The sequence below is a fragment of the Primulina tabacum genome, chromosome 8 (genome assembly GCF_025594145.1).
Source record: "Primulina tabacum isolate GXHZ01 chromosome 8, ASM2559414v2, whole genome shotgun sequence".
NCBI lineage: Eukaryota > Viridiplantae > Streptophyta > Magnoliopsida > Lamiales > Gesneriaceae > Primulina > Primulina tabacum.
Genome location: NC_134557.1, coordinates 4,912,712 through 4,927,159, shown reverse-complemented (window position 1 = coordinate 4,927,159; position 14,448 = coordinate 4,912,712). Strand labels below are relative to the sequence as shown.

The following is a 14,448-nucleotide window of genomic DNA, read 5'->3' as shown; positions in this document are numbered from 1 at the left end:
GAATTAAACCTATTTGCATGAATCTGTAATTTTTCCTATAAGGCAAAATATCTTTATTGTTTAACTGTCAAAGCCCGTATTTCGTATTCGTAATTTTGCGGAATTATTAAAAAATTTCTAAATAAATAATTATCTTGTCCCATTTAATTAAAGTAAACATGTAAATAATTTTAATTTTAAAATAACCGCGGAAGCAAATATTATTTTCAACCAACAATTTAAAAATAATTAAACGTAAACATCAACTTAAAAATAATCCAACGTATTAAAACTGAGTTTGAATAATAAAAGGTGCATAAATTAAATCATGAGGTCCTCGGGATTACTACTGCTGTCCCAAGATCGCTCACTGGTCTCCGTCCGCGGTCCCGACCACATCAATACCTACAACAATCAAGTCTAGTGAGTCTAAAGACTCAACATGTATATATCGTGAATAACAAGTAAATATATCATAAAATCGTATGTAACGTAAAAATAACGTATCGTAAAGTGCATGGTGAAAATCGTATCGTGAATAATTATAACCACGTGCATATCTAAAAATCATACGTAAAGCTTTGCTCAATAGAGCTCTGTCATAACATATCATAATTTTCTGGTAGAGATAATGTTTCTAAGCTAGTGGCCCATAACATAGCGTAAGCGCCTGATCAGACTAAACCACAGTATACTGGGCGGTAGAGATCAATCACTGCCCTTGGACTGGACGTCCGTACCCATACATAATCATAAACCGATCGTAAGTCACCGGGCGGAGAGGTCCTCGGTTGCGCCTACCGACTTCCAAACCCATAAGCATAAAGTGGCCACAAGACATATATCATATATCTCAAAAATAAACATTTTATATTTTTATGCACGTAATATAATTATAACCTTATTTTTACCGGATGAGTTGAATCGTTCCCAGGCTTGCTGCGACTTACTACTAATATGTGACACATGAAATAAATCTTAACTTGACAAAATCTTAACAATAGAACCAAAAACGAGACGATTCGGACCAACAACTTGATTTTTAACCATGGCTTCGTACCAACCCGAACCAACATTAAACCGACGTTTAACCATGATTAAAAATACTCCAAACATACTGAAAAATATGCATAATAACTGTAAAACACGAAAATAGGTGAAAGGAATCCAAAAACATAAAACGCTCTTTCGAGAGTCATTTTGGCACCTTTCACCGTAAATTCTCGTACGACCTCTAAACTCGACCAAATCACGAACGGCCAAAAACATGACTTTCCTAACTCACTAAGGTACTGTCCAGTCCAAGGCCATGGGCTAAAAGCCAACCAAGAACTCAAACAAGCACCAAAAACGTGACCCAAAGTTGCTGTCAAACGTGCAGCAGGAGCAGCTTGGGTATTTGAGGTGTAGCTCTGAAATTTTATGACCAAGGGCTTGAACCGCCACCCAAAGACTCTTACCAACATCCTAAGGCATGGCTCAGACCATGGATAAAGGCTAAAAGCCAACCACATCCCAAGCCAACACCTAGGACAACAGGAACATACCAACCGAGAACTCAATCATGTGCAATGAGATGTATCGAATTGTTCTATTGTCTTGTGCCGTTCCAGTGGCCATTTGATTGACCATGGATCGATCTAGACATGATGGAGTGTTGTATGAACCATGGCTATGGGCTAGAGGCCAACCACAATCCATTCAAACCCCCAAAACCGAAACACACTCCTACAGATTTCAGAAACTTTAAAACCGAGGGACATGTGCCATGTAAATGTAAGAATCTGATGAAGCCGTGAACCAAAACTTGAAAGGATGATTTGGTCACACCCTTGACATGTTAAGGTAGGGTTATAACCATGTCTATGGCCCTTAGGGCAGCCAGGATTCGAACACCCCCTGTAACCAACCAAATAACACAATTTTGACACAACCTGTAACTTGATGAAATTGTTGCTGTCAATACTTCGCTTGTGGGTGTATGGACGTAAACCAATGAACCAATAACACCCTAACACACTCTAAATCATGCCTATAAGTCGCCATGTGTGCCTGGGAACGAAGAAACCCCCTGAAATCATCAAAACTCAGCAACAAAAAAAATATCAGCATGGCCGAGAACTTGTGCAGATTTTTCGAGAAATGTAGCTGTCAAACAATTCGTTTTGCCTCATGAATCTTGAACATATAAGGTTTTAAAATATTTATAGGACTTGATTGAAGAGAAAAGAAACCATATATACATGCCTAGAATTTGTTTTGACGCAAAACAAATCAATACGACGAATACGAGCGACGGAACGGAGTTGGTTTCCTTCTTTCTAATTCAGCTGCTGTTGCACGATTTTTAGCTGTTGTTCTTTCTGTAATTTCGAAGGTAAGGGAGTGTGTTTGCTAGACAATAGAGATGAGTATTATAGGAGGTGTTAAATGGGTATTTAAGTTCATTTAGTTGAGAGTTACAAGTGAAGGAATATAATGGGATTTGAATTGTTCTTCCAATTCTCTAGTTGTAGCCGATCTTATTTTCCCACCTTGCTGCTAATTTACGGCTTCAATAGTTTATTGTTTCTGATATTTTCGAGTATATAGGATGTATATGATGTTAGGGGTGAAGGTGTATGATAAAGGAGGTGTTAAAGGGCTATAATACACATTAAGTTGGGGGTTACAAGTCAAGGAGGTGAATTACTATTAATTAGTGATTTAACTATGAGGAATTAAATCCACCTTAAGGGTCATTGAGGATGGTTTGAATGGTTTACTACATATTTGAATGGTATTGACCAAACTCCATGGTATTTTATGGTTTAAATTTGAATTTTAATTGTTTAAGATTTTAAACCCCCATTATATATATATTTTAATGCATTAACCAATTAATTTAGTTTAGAATTTTGCTTAGAATCTTGCATGGCATTCATGACTTCAATTTTAAATATTCCAATGTTATGTTTAAATTTCTTGAATATGTTATACCTAGATTTATTTATCCCCACTTGCTTACATATTTTAATTTAAACTTTAATTAAATATTGAATCTAAGAGAACTTATTTAATTACTTAGCTCCAATTAATTCATTCCCAAAGAAATTCTTTTTCTTTAACTTAAATTATTCTTTGACTTAAATTAAATTTAGGAATATTTTTTTCTTATTATTAATCTTATCTCAAATCTCCAAACTCCGGTCCGGCCTCGCGTATTTATCCTGAAAAGACAATACTAAACATCTAACTTTAAAATAAATAATCATGATTTAAAAACTTTATATTTAATTTAAATAATAGAAATTAGGCATGGCTTATACGTAATCTGATTTTCGGGTTCTACATTAACAATCTAATAACCATTTCATTATTATGAAGTGGTACCGATGATTCTGTAGTTTTAACTACTTGTTTAAAACCAATTTTTTCAAAGGTTCCTAACTTATAGATCATTTTAGATTCTATCTTAGGAATAGTCCATTTATTCAATAAATCTAAATTATCAGGTAAATCATATTCTTCATTCAAACTGTTTTGAACAGTTTCTTTAAAACCGAAAATATTCATTTGAATAAAAAGTGCTAAATTATTATCCAGACTATTTCCATGGCTCTGATACCATCTGGGGCTTGGGATCAAGATGAGGAATATGATACGTGGCGTTGTTACACCAAACTTTTCCTTAGTGGCTTTCGCACACATGGAGGTTATTGGTTTCCAGCCTATATACCATCTTCAACTCTTATTGAGCTAAGAAAATGAAGAATTTAAATCCCAAAATAAAATGAATATAAGATTCATATTTGGAACTTTTACAAAACATAAAAGGATTTATAAAAGATATACCAAAGAAATTAAACAACAGAGGATTTTACCGAGGTCCACCTCAGAATCATAAATTCATAAAAAATCACCCATGAACGCCTTAAACGCCATCTCTCGGCTAAGCAGGCTAAAGTGCTACAACATGAATTTATTTTTCCTGGTTAAACTCGAACCTTGTGTTTACCATTTCCTAGTTCATCTATTTACCTTATGTTCTAACCAAAGGCTCTTATATTACATTAAATTCCAAAAATTTAAATAGATCTTTTATTATCTCAATCTGATATCAAGAACAAATAAATATAGATCATGTCATAGTAAGGTAATAATTTAGCTCAAATACTTTAGCCTGTCATTCAGGCTAAACTTATGAAAATAAAAATTAAAAAAAAACAGTAAATAAAAATAGAAAATAAAAACAGTAAGAACTTACAAAGTTGTTACTAGAACTTTAAATTTTATTGATAAGCTTCAGAAGGGTTTTTACAAAAGAGAGAATAGAGGGGAGCAAACTCAACCGTGTCCTTCTAAAGACACAAAATGAACTTATTTATAGATAGAAGAGCCGGACATCAAACCCCGGATTTCATCTTAAAATAAAAACAGTAAATGCTTTATTAAAGCAAATAGTAACATGGTTACAAAATTCAAAAAGTAAAAGTGATATGCCACCCACTTTTTGTCACGATATGTCACGATAAGATGTGATATTCCACCAACTGCAGATTCTTCTCCTGATGATCTTAATCATCTTTAATATCTTCTTTTAAAGAATTTTTCAATTTCTCAAAAATGTCATCTATTTGAGAAAATTGAGGAATATCATCCTCAGGGTCTTGAGCATCTTGCATCTTCATTAGATGAATAAATTGATTTTCACTAGATTCGGACGCCATAGATTTATCTGATTTGGAATCAGAACCTCCAATATTCTGGAAAAGATCTTTTTTCATTTCTTCAATATAGATCTCAATCATTTTGTCTTTTGAATATATTTCAGAATATTTCTGCGTAAGAATCTTGAAAGGACTCATAGAGGCTTTCTCCTTTTCTTGTTGATATAAAGAAATTTTTTCTTCTATTTGATGAAGAGTTTCATAACCATATGGTTTTCCAGTTTCTGGATCATCTCTTAATAATTTGTCCCAGAATTTTGTGGAACTGACCCTCCATATGCAAGGGATACCTTCATCAGTGTAATCGAATTCTGGCTGCCATTTCCAGATCCATGGGATACCAAATTCCATGAAAAATAGACATAGAGTCTTACCATCGATCCAATGTTCAGAAAATGATTTTTTAATACTTGGAGAAACATTTAACCAAGTATTCATGGGTTTTATGAAAACCTCTGGCAAAATCTTTGCGGATGGACCAAATATCTTCCACCATATTAAAAACCAATTTGGAACTGGGTAGTGAAAAACATTTTCACAAATCTTTAAAAACCAAGTATGTTTTCTTTTCTCATTTTCATAAAACAAGGTTTTATTAAAACTTTCAATATAATCCCAAAAATTGAATTTAAAACTAATTTTATGATTTTCAGAATAAAATTCTTTTTCAACTAATGGAGATATACCCCATTCTTCAATAGACATCTTCTTAATTATAAACTTTGAGAAGTTATAACTTCCTTTCTGCTGAGTATTACTGAAAAAATGAGTTATGTCAACACTTTTTGTAGATATAAGAAGATTTTCATAAAATCCTCTTTGCTTGTAGGAACCATATACATATGATGTATTGGTTAGATATCTTTCCATGATAGTCCATGGAGTTTTTTCCCATTGGGTATCTTTTTCTTCTATAAGAAGAATCAATTCTCGATGTTTTGTCTCTGTATATAGAGCTGAATCATTATCATCATCTTTTATGATATTAGCATATGATGCTGAAGATTGAGAATCTGTATTACTTCTCTTTTGTTTCAAGAATTCTTGAAATTCATTGTATAACTCATTATTTTGCTTTGTATTACTGGCTGATGAACTGGATAAGTTTTGGGCTATAAGCCTCTGTTTTCCATGCTGTGCAATGATATTAGGGGGTTTTTCCCTACCTCCTCGCCCTCTATAAGAGGACTCTCCTCTTCCTCGGGAATACATATCTGTAGATGAAAACATTAGGATAAATATTCTCGAGTTAAGAAATCTGGCAAGTGATTATCTTCACCTTTCTTATAAATGATTTCAAAATCAAAAGGAGCTAAATGAGCTTGCCATCTTGCAAACATTTGTTTAGAAACATCATGTTTAAAATCTTTATTAAACATAAATTTTGCAGATTTGCAATCAGTTTTTATAATAAACTTTTGATTATATAAATCATCTTGAAATTTTAAAATACGTCTGACAATAGCTAAGATTTCTTTTGCTACTGTGGAGTAATTTTTCTGGGCATTATTCCATTTACCAGAATAAAATCTAATAAGATATTCTTGTTTATTTTGGGGATCTTTTTGTTTTAAGATTCCTCCAAAACCTATATCTGAAGCATCTGTTTCCACAATTTTATCCCATTGGGATTAGCAAGTATAAGACAAGGAAGGTTTTTGTGAATGCTTCTTAAAATTATGTTTAACAAAAATATGTTTTTCTTCATATATATATATGTATATATATATATATATATTTATATATTATTTATTAAAAGATAAATGAAATTATAATGTATATATATATATATATTGAAATATATTATTTATTTATAATTATAATTATAATTTTACTTCTTAAAATTTTGTTTAACAAAAATATGTTTTTCTTCATATATATATATATATATAAATTGAAATATATTATTTATTTATAATTATAATTATAATTTTACTTCTTTAAATTATGTTTAACAAAAATATGTTTTTCTTCATATATATATATATATATATATATAGAAATTGAAATATATTATTTATTAACAGATAAATGAAATTTATCTTAATACATTATTTATTAAGAGTAGGTCTCTTGTGAGACGGTCTCACGAATCTTTATCAGTAATACATGTCAATCATACCGATATTCACAATAACAAGTAATACTATTAGTATAAAAAGTAATATTTTTTCATGGATAACTCAAATAAGAGATCTTTCTCACAAAATACGACTCGTAAGACCGTTTCACACAAGTTTTTGTCATTTATTAAAAGATAGAAGAAATATATATATATATATATATATAAATGCTATTATTTAACAAGGTTGGTAAGGAATCCAAATCCAATTACAATTTTCATATTTTATTAAACCAAACAGACTTTTTCTCTTGAGAAAAAAGCGAGAGAATCAGGCTTTCGCATAACTACTACGAGTCTTCCAGACAAGAGGGCCCGCTTGGTGTCACCGGACTGCACGTATCCATCTCGATCGAATCCCTGTTCTCATCCCATCTATGATAGCTTGAGCCGCTTTGCAGAAACCCAACAGGCGGTGGGTATTCATGTTGACTCTCTCATATTTGTCTTATATCTAGCTTTAGTTCTTGATTATCTATGAATTGCTTCGTGCCTCGTGGGGATTCGAATTCCAGCGGTGAACTTCAGTCTCATGTGAACTCATGAAAATTTCCCTTCTTTATGGACTTTCACCCTATTTCCTAGTTTAACTCTAGCAAGCAATACGCATCATTTTTTTTTATGGTTTATGTACTTTTAGCAGCACCGCGTCATCGTGATTTCAGTGCTTCTTTCACGGATATATCTAACTAATATCACTTTGTTTTGGATATTCCACATGGGTTCTTTAATCAGTATTATATGTACTGCGAAAATTGAAAACTTGCTGCAAGACACGATGTATTACTGTTGGTTTTCATGGGATGCTGTCTTATTGGGGTCTAAACTTGAATTCTCACATTGCAATAGCAATTCCGGTTACATATATTTTAGATAAAAGACGCATGTTACTTTTGGATATAGACGAAGAATACTTGATTGTAGTGGTACATGAAACTGAATCATGCTTGCAATTATATGAATATCGAAGGAGAATCATTTGTAACGAACGAATATTGTTCATCTAATAAATAAATTATAGTTAATGAGATTGCAAAGTGATTTTGAAACAGGAAATCTGGACTTCCATACCAGTCTGTTGTAATTAAAGTCCATGGGCGGTCCATGAAAACAGGTAGGTGGAAATGACTATGGTGAGCAAAACTCGAGATATGCTGGAGGGTCTGGTGAAAGAGGGGTCATTCAAGTGGTTGTCTAGAACGCGAAGCTTATTCGATGAAGAGGTTGAAGAGCTGAGAAGATCTCCGTCTGCTGAAAATAATTGGCTGCCAGAGCTCTCTCCACCTGCAAATGTTCTGGTCCACAGATGCTCAAAGTTAGTTTGTTGCTGAACTCTTTGCCTTTTGTTGTTATTTGGGTTTTTCTTTTGTTACTCTAATCCAGCTAAGGCCAAATTATGTATGAAAATTAATCTAAGCAAAATGAATGAGATGGAAACTTATCTCCGTGCAATTGCAACAACCAACAATGTGTGGGAGTTAGCACATGGAAATCAGAACTTGCAGTTAAAAAACAAATGGCTATAGAGTGGGGGTATTTTTCTGAAGCGGGACACCGGTAATTAAGAATGGAATGAATGCTTATAATAAAATTCTTTTATTTATAGAAGACGCAAGAAGATCGCGACAATTAGTTGTTCACAACCTAGATGATCCTTGAGATAACTTCTTTCATATGATACGTGTAATTAAATCTTACAGAATCCTTGGACTTCCTACATGCCAACTTCGAGAAAACTTTGACGCAGAGGCTTCTGATTTTCTTAAGCATCATCCCAATTTTGCACGGAACTTTTTGGAATATTGTTGCTTCCTGGCTCTTTCTCGTTCTATTCAAGCAATCAATTATCTAGATGACAAGAACTTTCGCCGGCTTATATTTGATATGATGATTTCCTGGGAATTTCCCGCAGCTTCCAGCCAACCGTTTCCAGCTGTACGATTTTAAGTCATATTAGCAGAACAGATTTAAGCACCATGCTGATTACTTTTAGTTTTATTGTGTAGTTTTATTTCACTCTCATTCTATCATGTCTGAGCAGCTGTAACATGTTAAAAATGTCAGAAAACTGTTTTTAGAATGAGAACTGAAAATTGCGAGTCCTGCATCTTATACCATGGTCTAGAGGCTCAATTTTTCTTCTTGTAACTGGTGAGTCTTGTTAAAGTCTAGTGTTTGTTTCAGTTGGACAATGATGCCACTGTTGGAATAGAGGCTTTTTGTCGAATTGCTCCTGCAGTTCCCATTGTCGGTAATGTGATTGTCGCTGATAAGATATTTGAGGTGCTTTCAGATTCAACCAGCCGCCGGCTTCATTTCTCTGTCTATGACAAGTACCTCATTCGATTGGAAAGGTACTACCTGCTGCTGTCTTGTTTCTGAAATTGTTTGAAACTTCCACAACTTTGACATCATGCTCGTTGTTATGCATGCACAATACATGGACTTAATTAGAATGGAATAAATGCTCATAATGTCAAGTTCTTGCATCTTTTTTCAATCATAAGTCGCGGTGATAGGTTTTCCACTTTCAGTTTGGCTAACAGGATAGGAGAAACTTAAACATACACCATGATTAATTCATTGTTTTGTTGCGAATCACGAATGAATGACAGGATAGTGTCCATTTTCATTTTCATTTTTCACTATCAATGATGCCCTGTTGCAGCTTTTTGCTGATATGTTAGGCTCCTAATAATTTACTTCTCTTATTTTATAGGGTAATACGAAAATTTCAGTCTCAATCTGAATCCTCTCTCCTATCATCCCAACGATTAGTCAGAGGAGAAAAAGTTTTGGAAGTTGATGGGACAGCTGCTAGCCAACCAGTTATCGAGCATGTGGGTGTATCTGCATGGCCAGGCAAGTCTTGAAATGCAGTATGGAATAAGTTGAGAACTGGGAGTATACACACAGCTCTTTAATTATTCTGAAAAGGCATGAGAATAGATTTGTGATTGCAGGTCGTTTAACTCTGACAGACCATGCGCTATACTTTGAAGATCATCGAGTTGTTTCTTATGACAAAGCTAAGATGTATGATCTAGCAGATGAATTACAGCAAATCATCAGACCGGAGCTCTCTGGGCCATGGGGTACTAGGCTTTTTGACAACGCAGTCTTTTACAAATCAAAATCTTTGTAAGCAGTGGTGAATTACAAAATACTGTAATAAGCTAAGTAATTTTGTGTTTTTGGAAGCTCATTTTTTTGGGACTTGTAATGCAGATCAGAACCAGTTGTTGTGGAATTTCCAGAGCTTAAAGGTCACACCCGTCGTGACTATTGGTTAGCTATTATTCGTGAAGTTCTATATGCCCATAAATTTATTCGTAAGTTTCAGCTCAGTGGTCTCGAGAGAGATGAAGTGATACTTAAAGCTATTTTTGGGATTCTGCGAGTGCAAGCCCTTAAAGAAATAAGTTCCACCATCCCTATTTGCTGTGAGGCTCTTCTTATGTTCAATGTTTGTGACAAGCTGCCCTGTGGGGATCTGATTCTAGAAAGTGTTGCAAACATGTTGACCATGAGACAAATAGACCGGAGAAGTGCTACAAAATCTGTAAATGGGATGTATTCAATCTCAGGTTTAGCGCTTGCTTCTAACTTGGGCTTTGCTTTTGGGACAAGTTCTTGCAATACTAATGAGACTGCCCTTGTTGTTGGTGAAATTGCTGTTGGAGAGATAACACTTTTGGAGAAAGCAGTCAAAGAAGCTAGAAGCAGCTATGAAAACGTGATTCTTGCACAAGCCACAGTTGATGGAGTTAAAGTTGATGGTATTGACACTAATTTGACAGTGATGAAGGTGATAACATTATTTTGTCGAACAGATTTTCATGTACTTAAATCTAGGATAGGAAACAGCTGGCTTTTTGGTGCTTTTGTATTCTGTTAAATAAGACCTTTTGAACTGATATAACGGAGCCCCTTGTATTTTAATTTCTAAAAATGGCTTTGGTGTATATACTGATGGTCAGCAACATAGCGGTAAGAAGTCAGAACAAAAAACAGTTATGAGCTATAAATTATTCTATTATTTCTCTTATCTTCTTGTTCTAAAACTTGTTAGATTTTTAAGTTGTGTAGTTCTCAAGATGTGCATGTTAATGCAGGAATTGCTTTCTCCTATAACAGACATTTGGAATTGGATTCTTCTTTTGCTCTACTGGGAACGCCCTTGGAAATCCCTTGCATTCTGCTTGGTTTCCAGTTATATTTTGTGTAGGTTAGTACGTTTTTGTAGTTGATTTCATTGATCTTGCAAGTTGTGCATGGGTTGTTGTGCATGAGATATTTGGAGCCTGTGTTCTGGATTATCAAGAATGACATTGTTCATCAATTGATAATAATGAAACAAATAATTTAGTTGGAAGCTCAAAGAAAAAAATATTGCAATCTATATCCCAGATCCATGTAAAACTATTTTTCCCCTTTTCTTTTAATCAGAAATAATCACGTGTTCTGCCATCTAAGCAGTAGTCGGGAGTAAATAATGTGAAAGTAATCTCAATTTTACTGATTGTGCACGCATTTGGGGACATCATGCAAGTGGATGAATTTCTGAGGAAAACAATTGTCTATCGAGTGACTTAATATTGCCTTTTTTGCAGAGGCTGGTTGGGCCATGTTCTTGCTTCTTTACTTATCTTTCTGGCACTCTTCATGTTGATTAACCGTTGTATTCAAGGAGGGCATATTGATGAACTGAAGGTAATGGCACCTCCTGCCATGAACACAATGGAACGGCTTTTAGCAGTTCAAAATGCAGCTTCCCAAGCTGAAAATCTTATCCAGGAAGGAAACATTCTTCTTCTCAAATACCGTGCGTTGCTTCTCTCGCTTTTCCCGCAGGTGTCGTTTTAAATTTTCTTTTATCCATGCAGTATTCTCCTAATAGTTGTTTTGTCGTTGGGAAACATAATTTTGTGTGCCATGAAAGGCTAATACTCCATGTTCTTAGAATCTTTCTATTCTGCCACTTCTTCTATGGTTCTTGTCAACTAAATATTTGATTGTTTTTTCTTGGTTCTTGAAAATCTGAGAAGAATGGGCATCGATTTTGAGAGAACGAGTCAGTCCCATATTTTGTTGTCATCTATTTTAGTTGAAAGGAGTTTATGTTCATTTACTATGTACATCTTATATGCAGGCTACCGAGAGATGTGCAGGAGCGCTTTTGGTCATAGCTTTGCTTGTTGCTTTTGTGCCTGTTAAATATATTGTTCTAGTGGCTTTTCTGGAAACATTTACCAGATATTTACCGCTTAGAAGAGCCAACACTGAAAGGTGGCAAAGACGATTTCGAGATTGGTGGTTTAGCATACCAGCAGCTCCCGTCGCACTTGAAAGATATAATGAAGATAGAAAGAAAAGGTGAACAATCATGTTCATTTCATCATTTGAATATCTATGGTTTCACCCCAAATATGTTTCACATGTAATATCATCTTTAGTTTTTCTTTGCTCTCATTTCATGTAAATGAATGTTTTATCTTTTCACCCTCTCCTTGTGCCAATGCTTTCCCCTTCCATATGTAAAAAGCACTGCACGTAGTTTTTATATGTATATATATAAAATTTCAATTCACAGAATAAGACAGGTGGTTTTGCATTTGATCTGAATGTGTCGGTGCATATTTCAGCGTTGTCTGGCCGGTTGAATTAGAAATGTTAAGTGTGCTAGGTCATTGGGTCAGTCCAACCCCGTCCTGATAAAAGGTGGGTTAGATTAAAGTTTTAATAACCCATTTGGAAGTGAGTCAAAATGGGTTAAACCGTTTGAGTTCTGAGTTAAGTCGAGTTGACGTACATTTTAAAATACAAATAAAATTAAAAATGTATTATCATTCATCTCAAAGTATGTCCGATAAATTTTAAATTCAACTCTCTTTAATTTTTAAAACTCAAATTCATTACCTATTTAATTTTTATTTTTATTTTTTTGTTTTCGATATTCATCTGTACCGCCGTCGCTTGGGCTGAATTTTTAAAAACCTTCCACAAAAATTTCTGAACTTCGGCCGTTTATTTTAAATTTTTGTTGGCAAATATCAGATTATTGATAAAGATAAAGAGCCGAAGGAAGTAGAAAGAAGATGAAGAAATGACTGTTGATGGATTTTGAAGAATTTTATATGTATATTATTTATTCGATGTTTTCCTAGATTTTGTTCAACTTTGTACTATTATTTTTTTTTAAAATTTTATGCATTTTTTATTTCTTATGTTAATGATATTAATTGTTTAATTATTTGGTTAAATATATTATATAATGAACAATATATGTATTAAAACATGATTTTTTTTTTGTTTTTAATTTTCAAAATTTGGTGTGTAGACCTGACTATCCCGAAATTCAAAGTGGATTGAGTTAAGTTGGGTTGAGATTTATCCAATCGTCAATCGACGAGCCAACTCGCGTCTCCCATTTGATTGTGGGTTGCATTGGGTCGGATTGGCCCGTTTCCATATCTCTATTTATAATATATCACATATGTGTATGAGATAGTATTAGTCGTCAATACACATAAGTTACCTGAACATGAAATCGGTTTGCATAAAATAATATTCTGTTCTTGTGATTTTTAAATTCTATATAATTGATTTAATTTGAAATGAAATGAAAATATTATAAATACGGAAATATATATAAATATGTTTCGTGTTAAATAATTTATGTAGGAGGAATTGAATATAGAAAATCGAGGATAGAAATTTATTGAAAACTATGTTATTATTTATAGAATATTTCAGAAATACATCCAAATATCAGTTGTAGGGGTTTAATTTAATGTATAACATAGATAATTTAGATCAATTTTACGCAATATTATGATTCGATATTTACATGAAAGATATTTGTTGACGATCCGGAAACTACAATTTTATTTTATTTTTGAATTAGAAACTACAAATTTTGTCTGGACATACCATAATGAGTGGGCGTAAAGAGTGTCAGTGATTATTTTCTTAACTGATTCTCATGTGAAGAATTTTTTCAATGTAATGTTGTGAGAGTATACTATGAGGGTCGACGTACTGTCCACTTCCTAAAGTCTCTACCTGCTCGTGCACTATTTCTCGATTTACCTTCTCATATGGGTTAAGAGACTTCTGACTCGCATAGAGGAGTTTATCACAGTTGATAAACCTTTTATAGAAAGGTTAAGTTGGATATCATTGTCTACTTCTATATGCTAAGTGCGGCATCATCTTATATTTTTTCATTAATATTTTTTGCAAGATAAAACAATTAAAAAGATATTTATTTTACGTAAAATTTTATTATATAGTTATAGGAAAACTATAGTCTAGAGGAAGACAACTATAACCCGTGTACCAATATATACTAATAAATAGAGAGGAAGAAAGTACCCGGTACCCCATTACGTAGGTTGATTGACAGGATAATTAATAATTATATTTTTATAGTTTGCTTTTATATTCAATTTGTTCTTTTAGTTTTGATTTGCTCTCAGATTGAACGATTAACATTCATGATTTTTATTTTTATTTCGAATCTCTGAATCTTTGTTTTTACGTTAATTTACGATGAAATCAGATATTATGAATGTTGATCATTCGATGTAAAAAAATGTCACGCGGTCCGTCGACTATGACTGACGAACTGACTAT

At 33.4% G+C, this 14,448-nt stretch overlaps 1 protein-coding gene across 5 annotated transcripts; it reads left to right on the top strand.

Moving 5' to 3' along the window:
- Positions 1 to 7,031: 7,031 nt before the first annotated feature.
- LOC142553222 (uncharacterized) lies at positions 7,032 to 13,011 on the top strand. 5 transcript variants are annotated; one of them, XM_075663320.1, is made up of 11 exons: positions 7,032 to 7,225; positions 7,863 to 8,125; positions 8,511 to 8,745; positions 8,995 to 9,164; positions 9,530 to 9,672; positions 9,774 to 9,905; positions 10,044 to 10,618; positions 10,926 to 11,038; positions 11,424 to 11,664; positions 11,963 to 12,186; positions 12,868 to 13,011. In XM_075663320.1, exons 2-11 carry the CDS (start codon positions 7,935 to 7,937, stop codon positions 12,899 to 12,901), a joined length of 2,058 nt encoding a protein of 685 aa, XP_075519435.1. In that variant the 5' UTR covers positions 7,032 to 7,225; positions 7,863 to 7,934; the 3' UTR covers positions 12,902 to 13,011. The 5 variants fall into 5 exon arrangements, with proteins under 5 accessions (XP_075519435.1, XP_075519436.1, XP_075519433.1 ...); XM_075663318.1 differs by having other exon boundaries at positions 7,033 to 7,327; positions 9,774 to 9,951; positions 10,039 to 10,618; positions 12,868 to 13,010; XM_075663319.1 differs by having other exon boundaries at positions 7,033 to 7,344; positions 9,774 to 9,951; positions 10,039 to 10,618; positions 12,868 to 13,010.
- Positions 13,012 to 14,448: the final 1,437 nt, after the last annotated feature.

Bases quoted from the DNA above. Each gene is read 5' to 3' on its own strand.
- LOC142553222 (XM_075663318.1), top strand. From the start codon at position 7,935: ATGACTATGGTGAGCAAAACTCGAGATATGCTGGAGGGTCTGGTGAAA. The intron at 10,619-10,925 runs GTGATAACATTA...ATGTTAATGCAG, and splicing joins CTAATTTGACAGTGATGAAG to GAATTGCTTTCTCCTATAAC. The intron at 12,187-12,867 runs GTGAACAATCAT...GGCAAATATCAG, and splicing joins AATGAAGATAGAAAGAAAAG to ATTATTGATAAAGATAAAGA.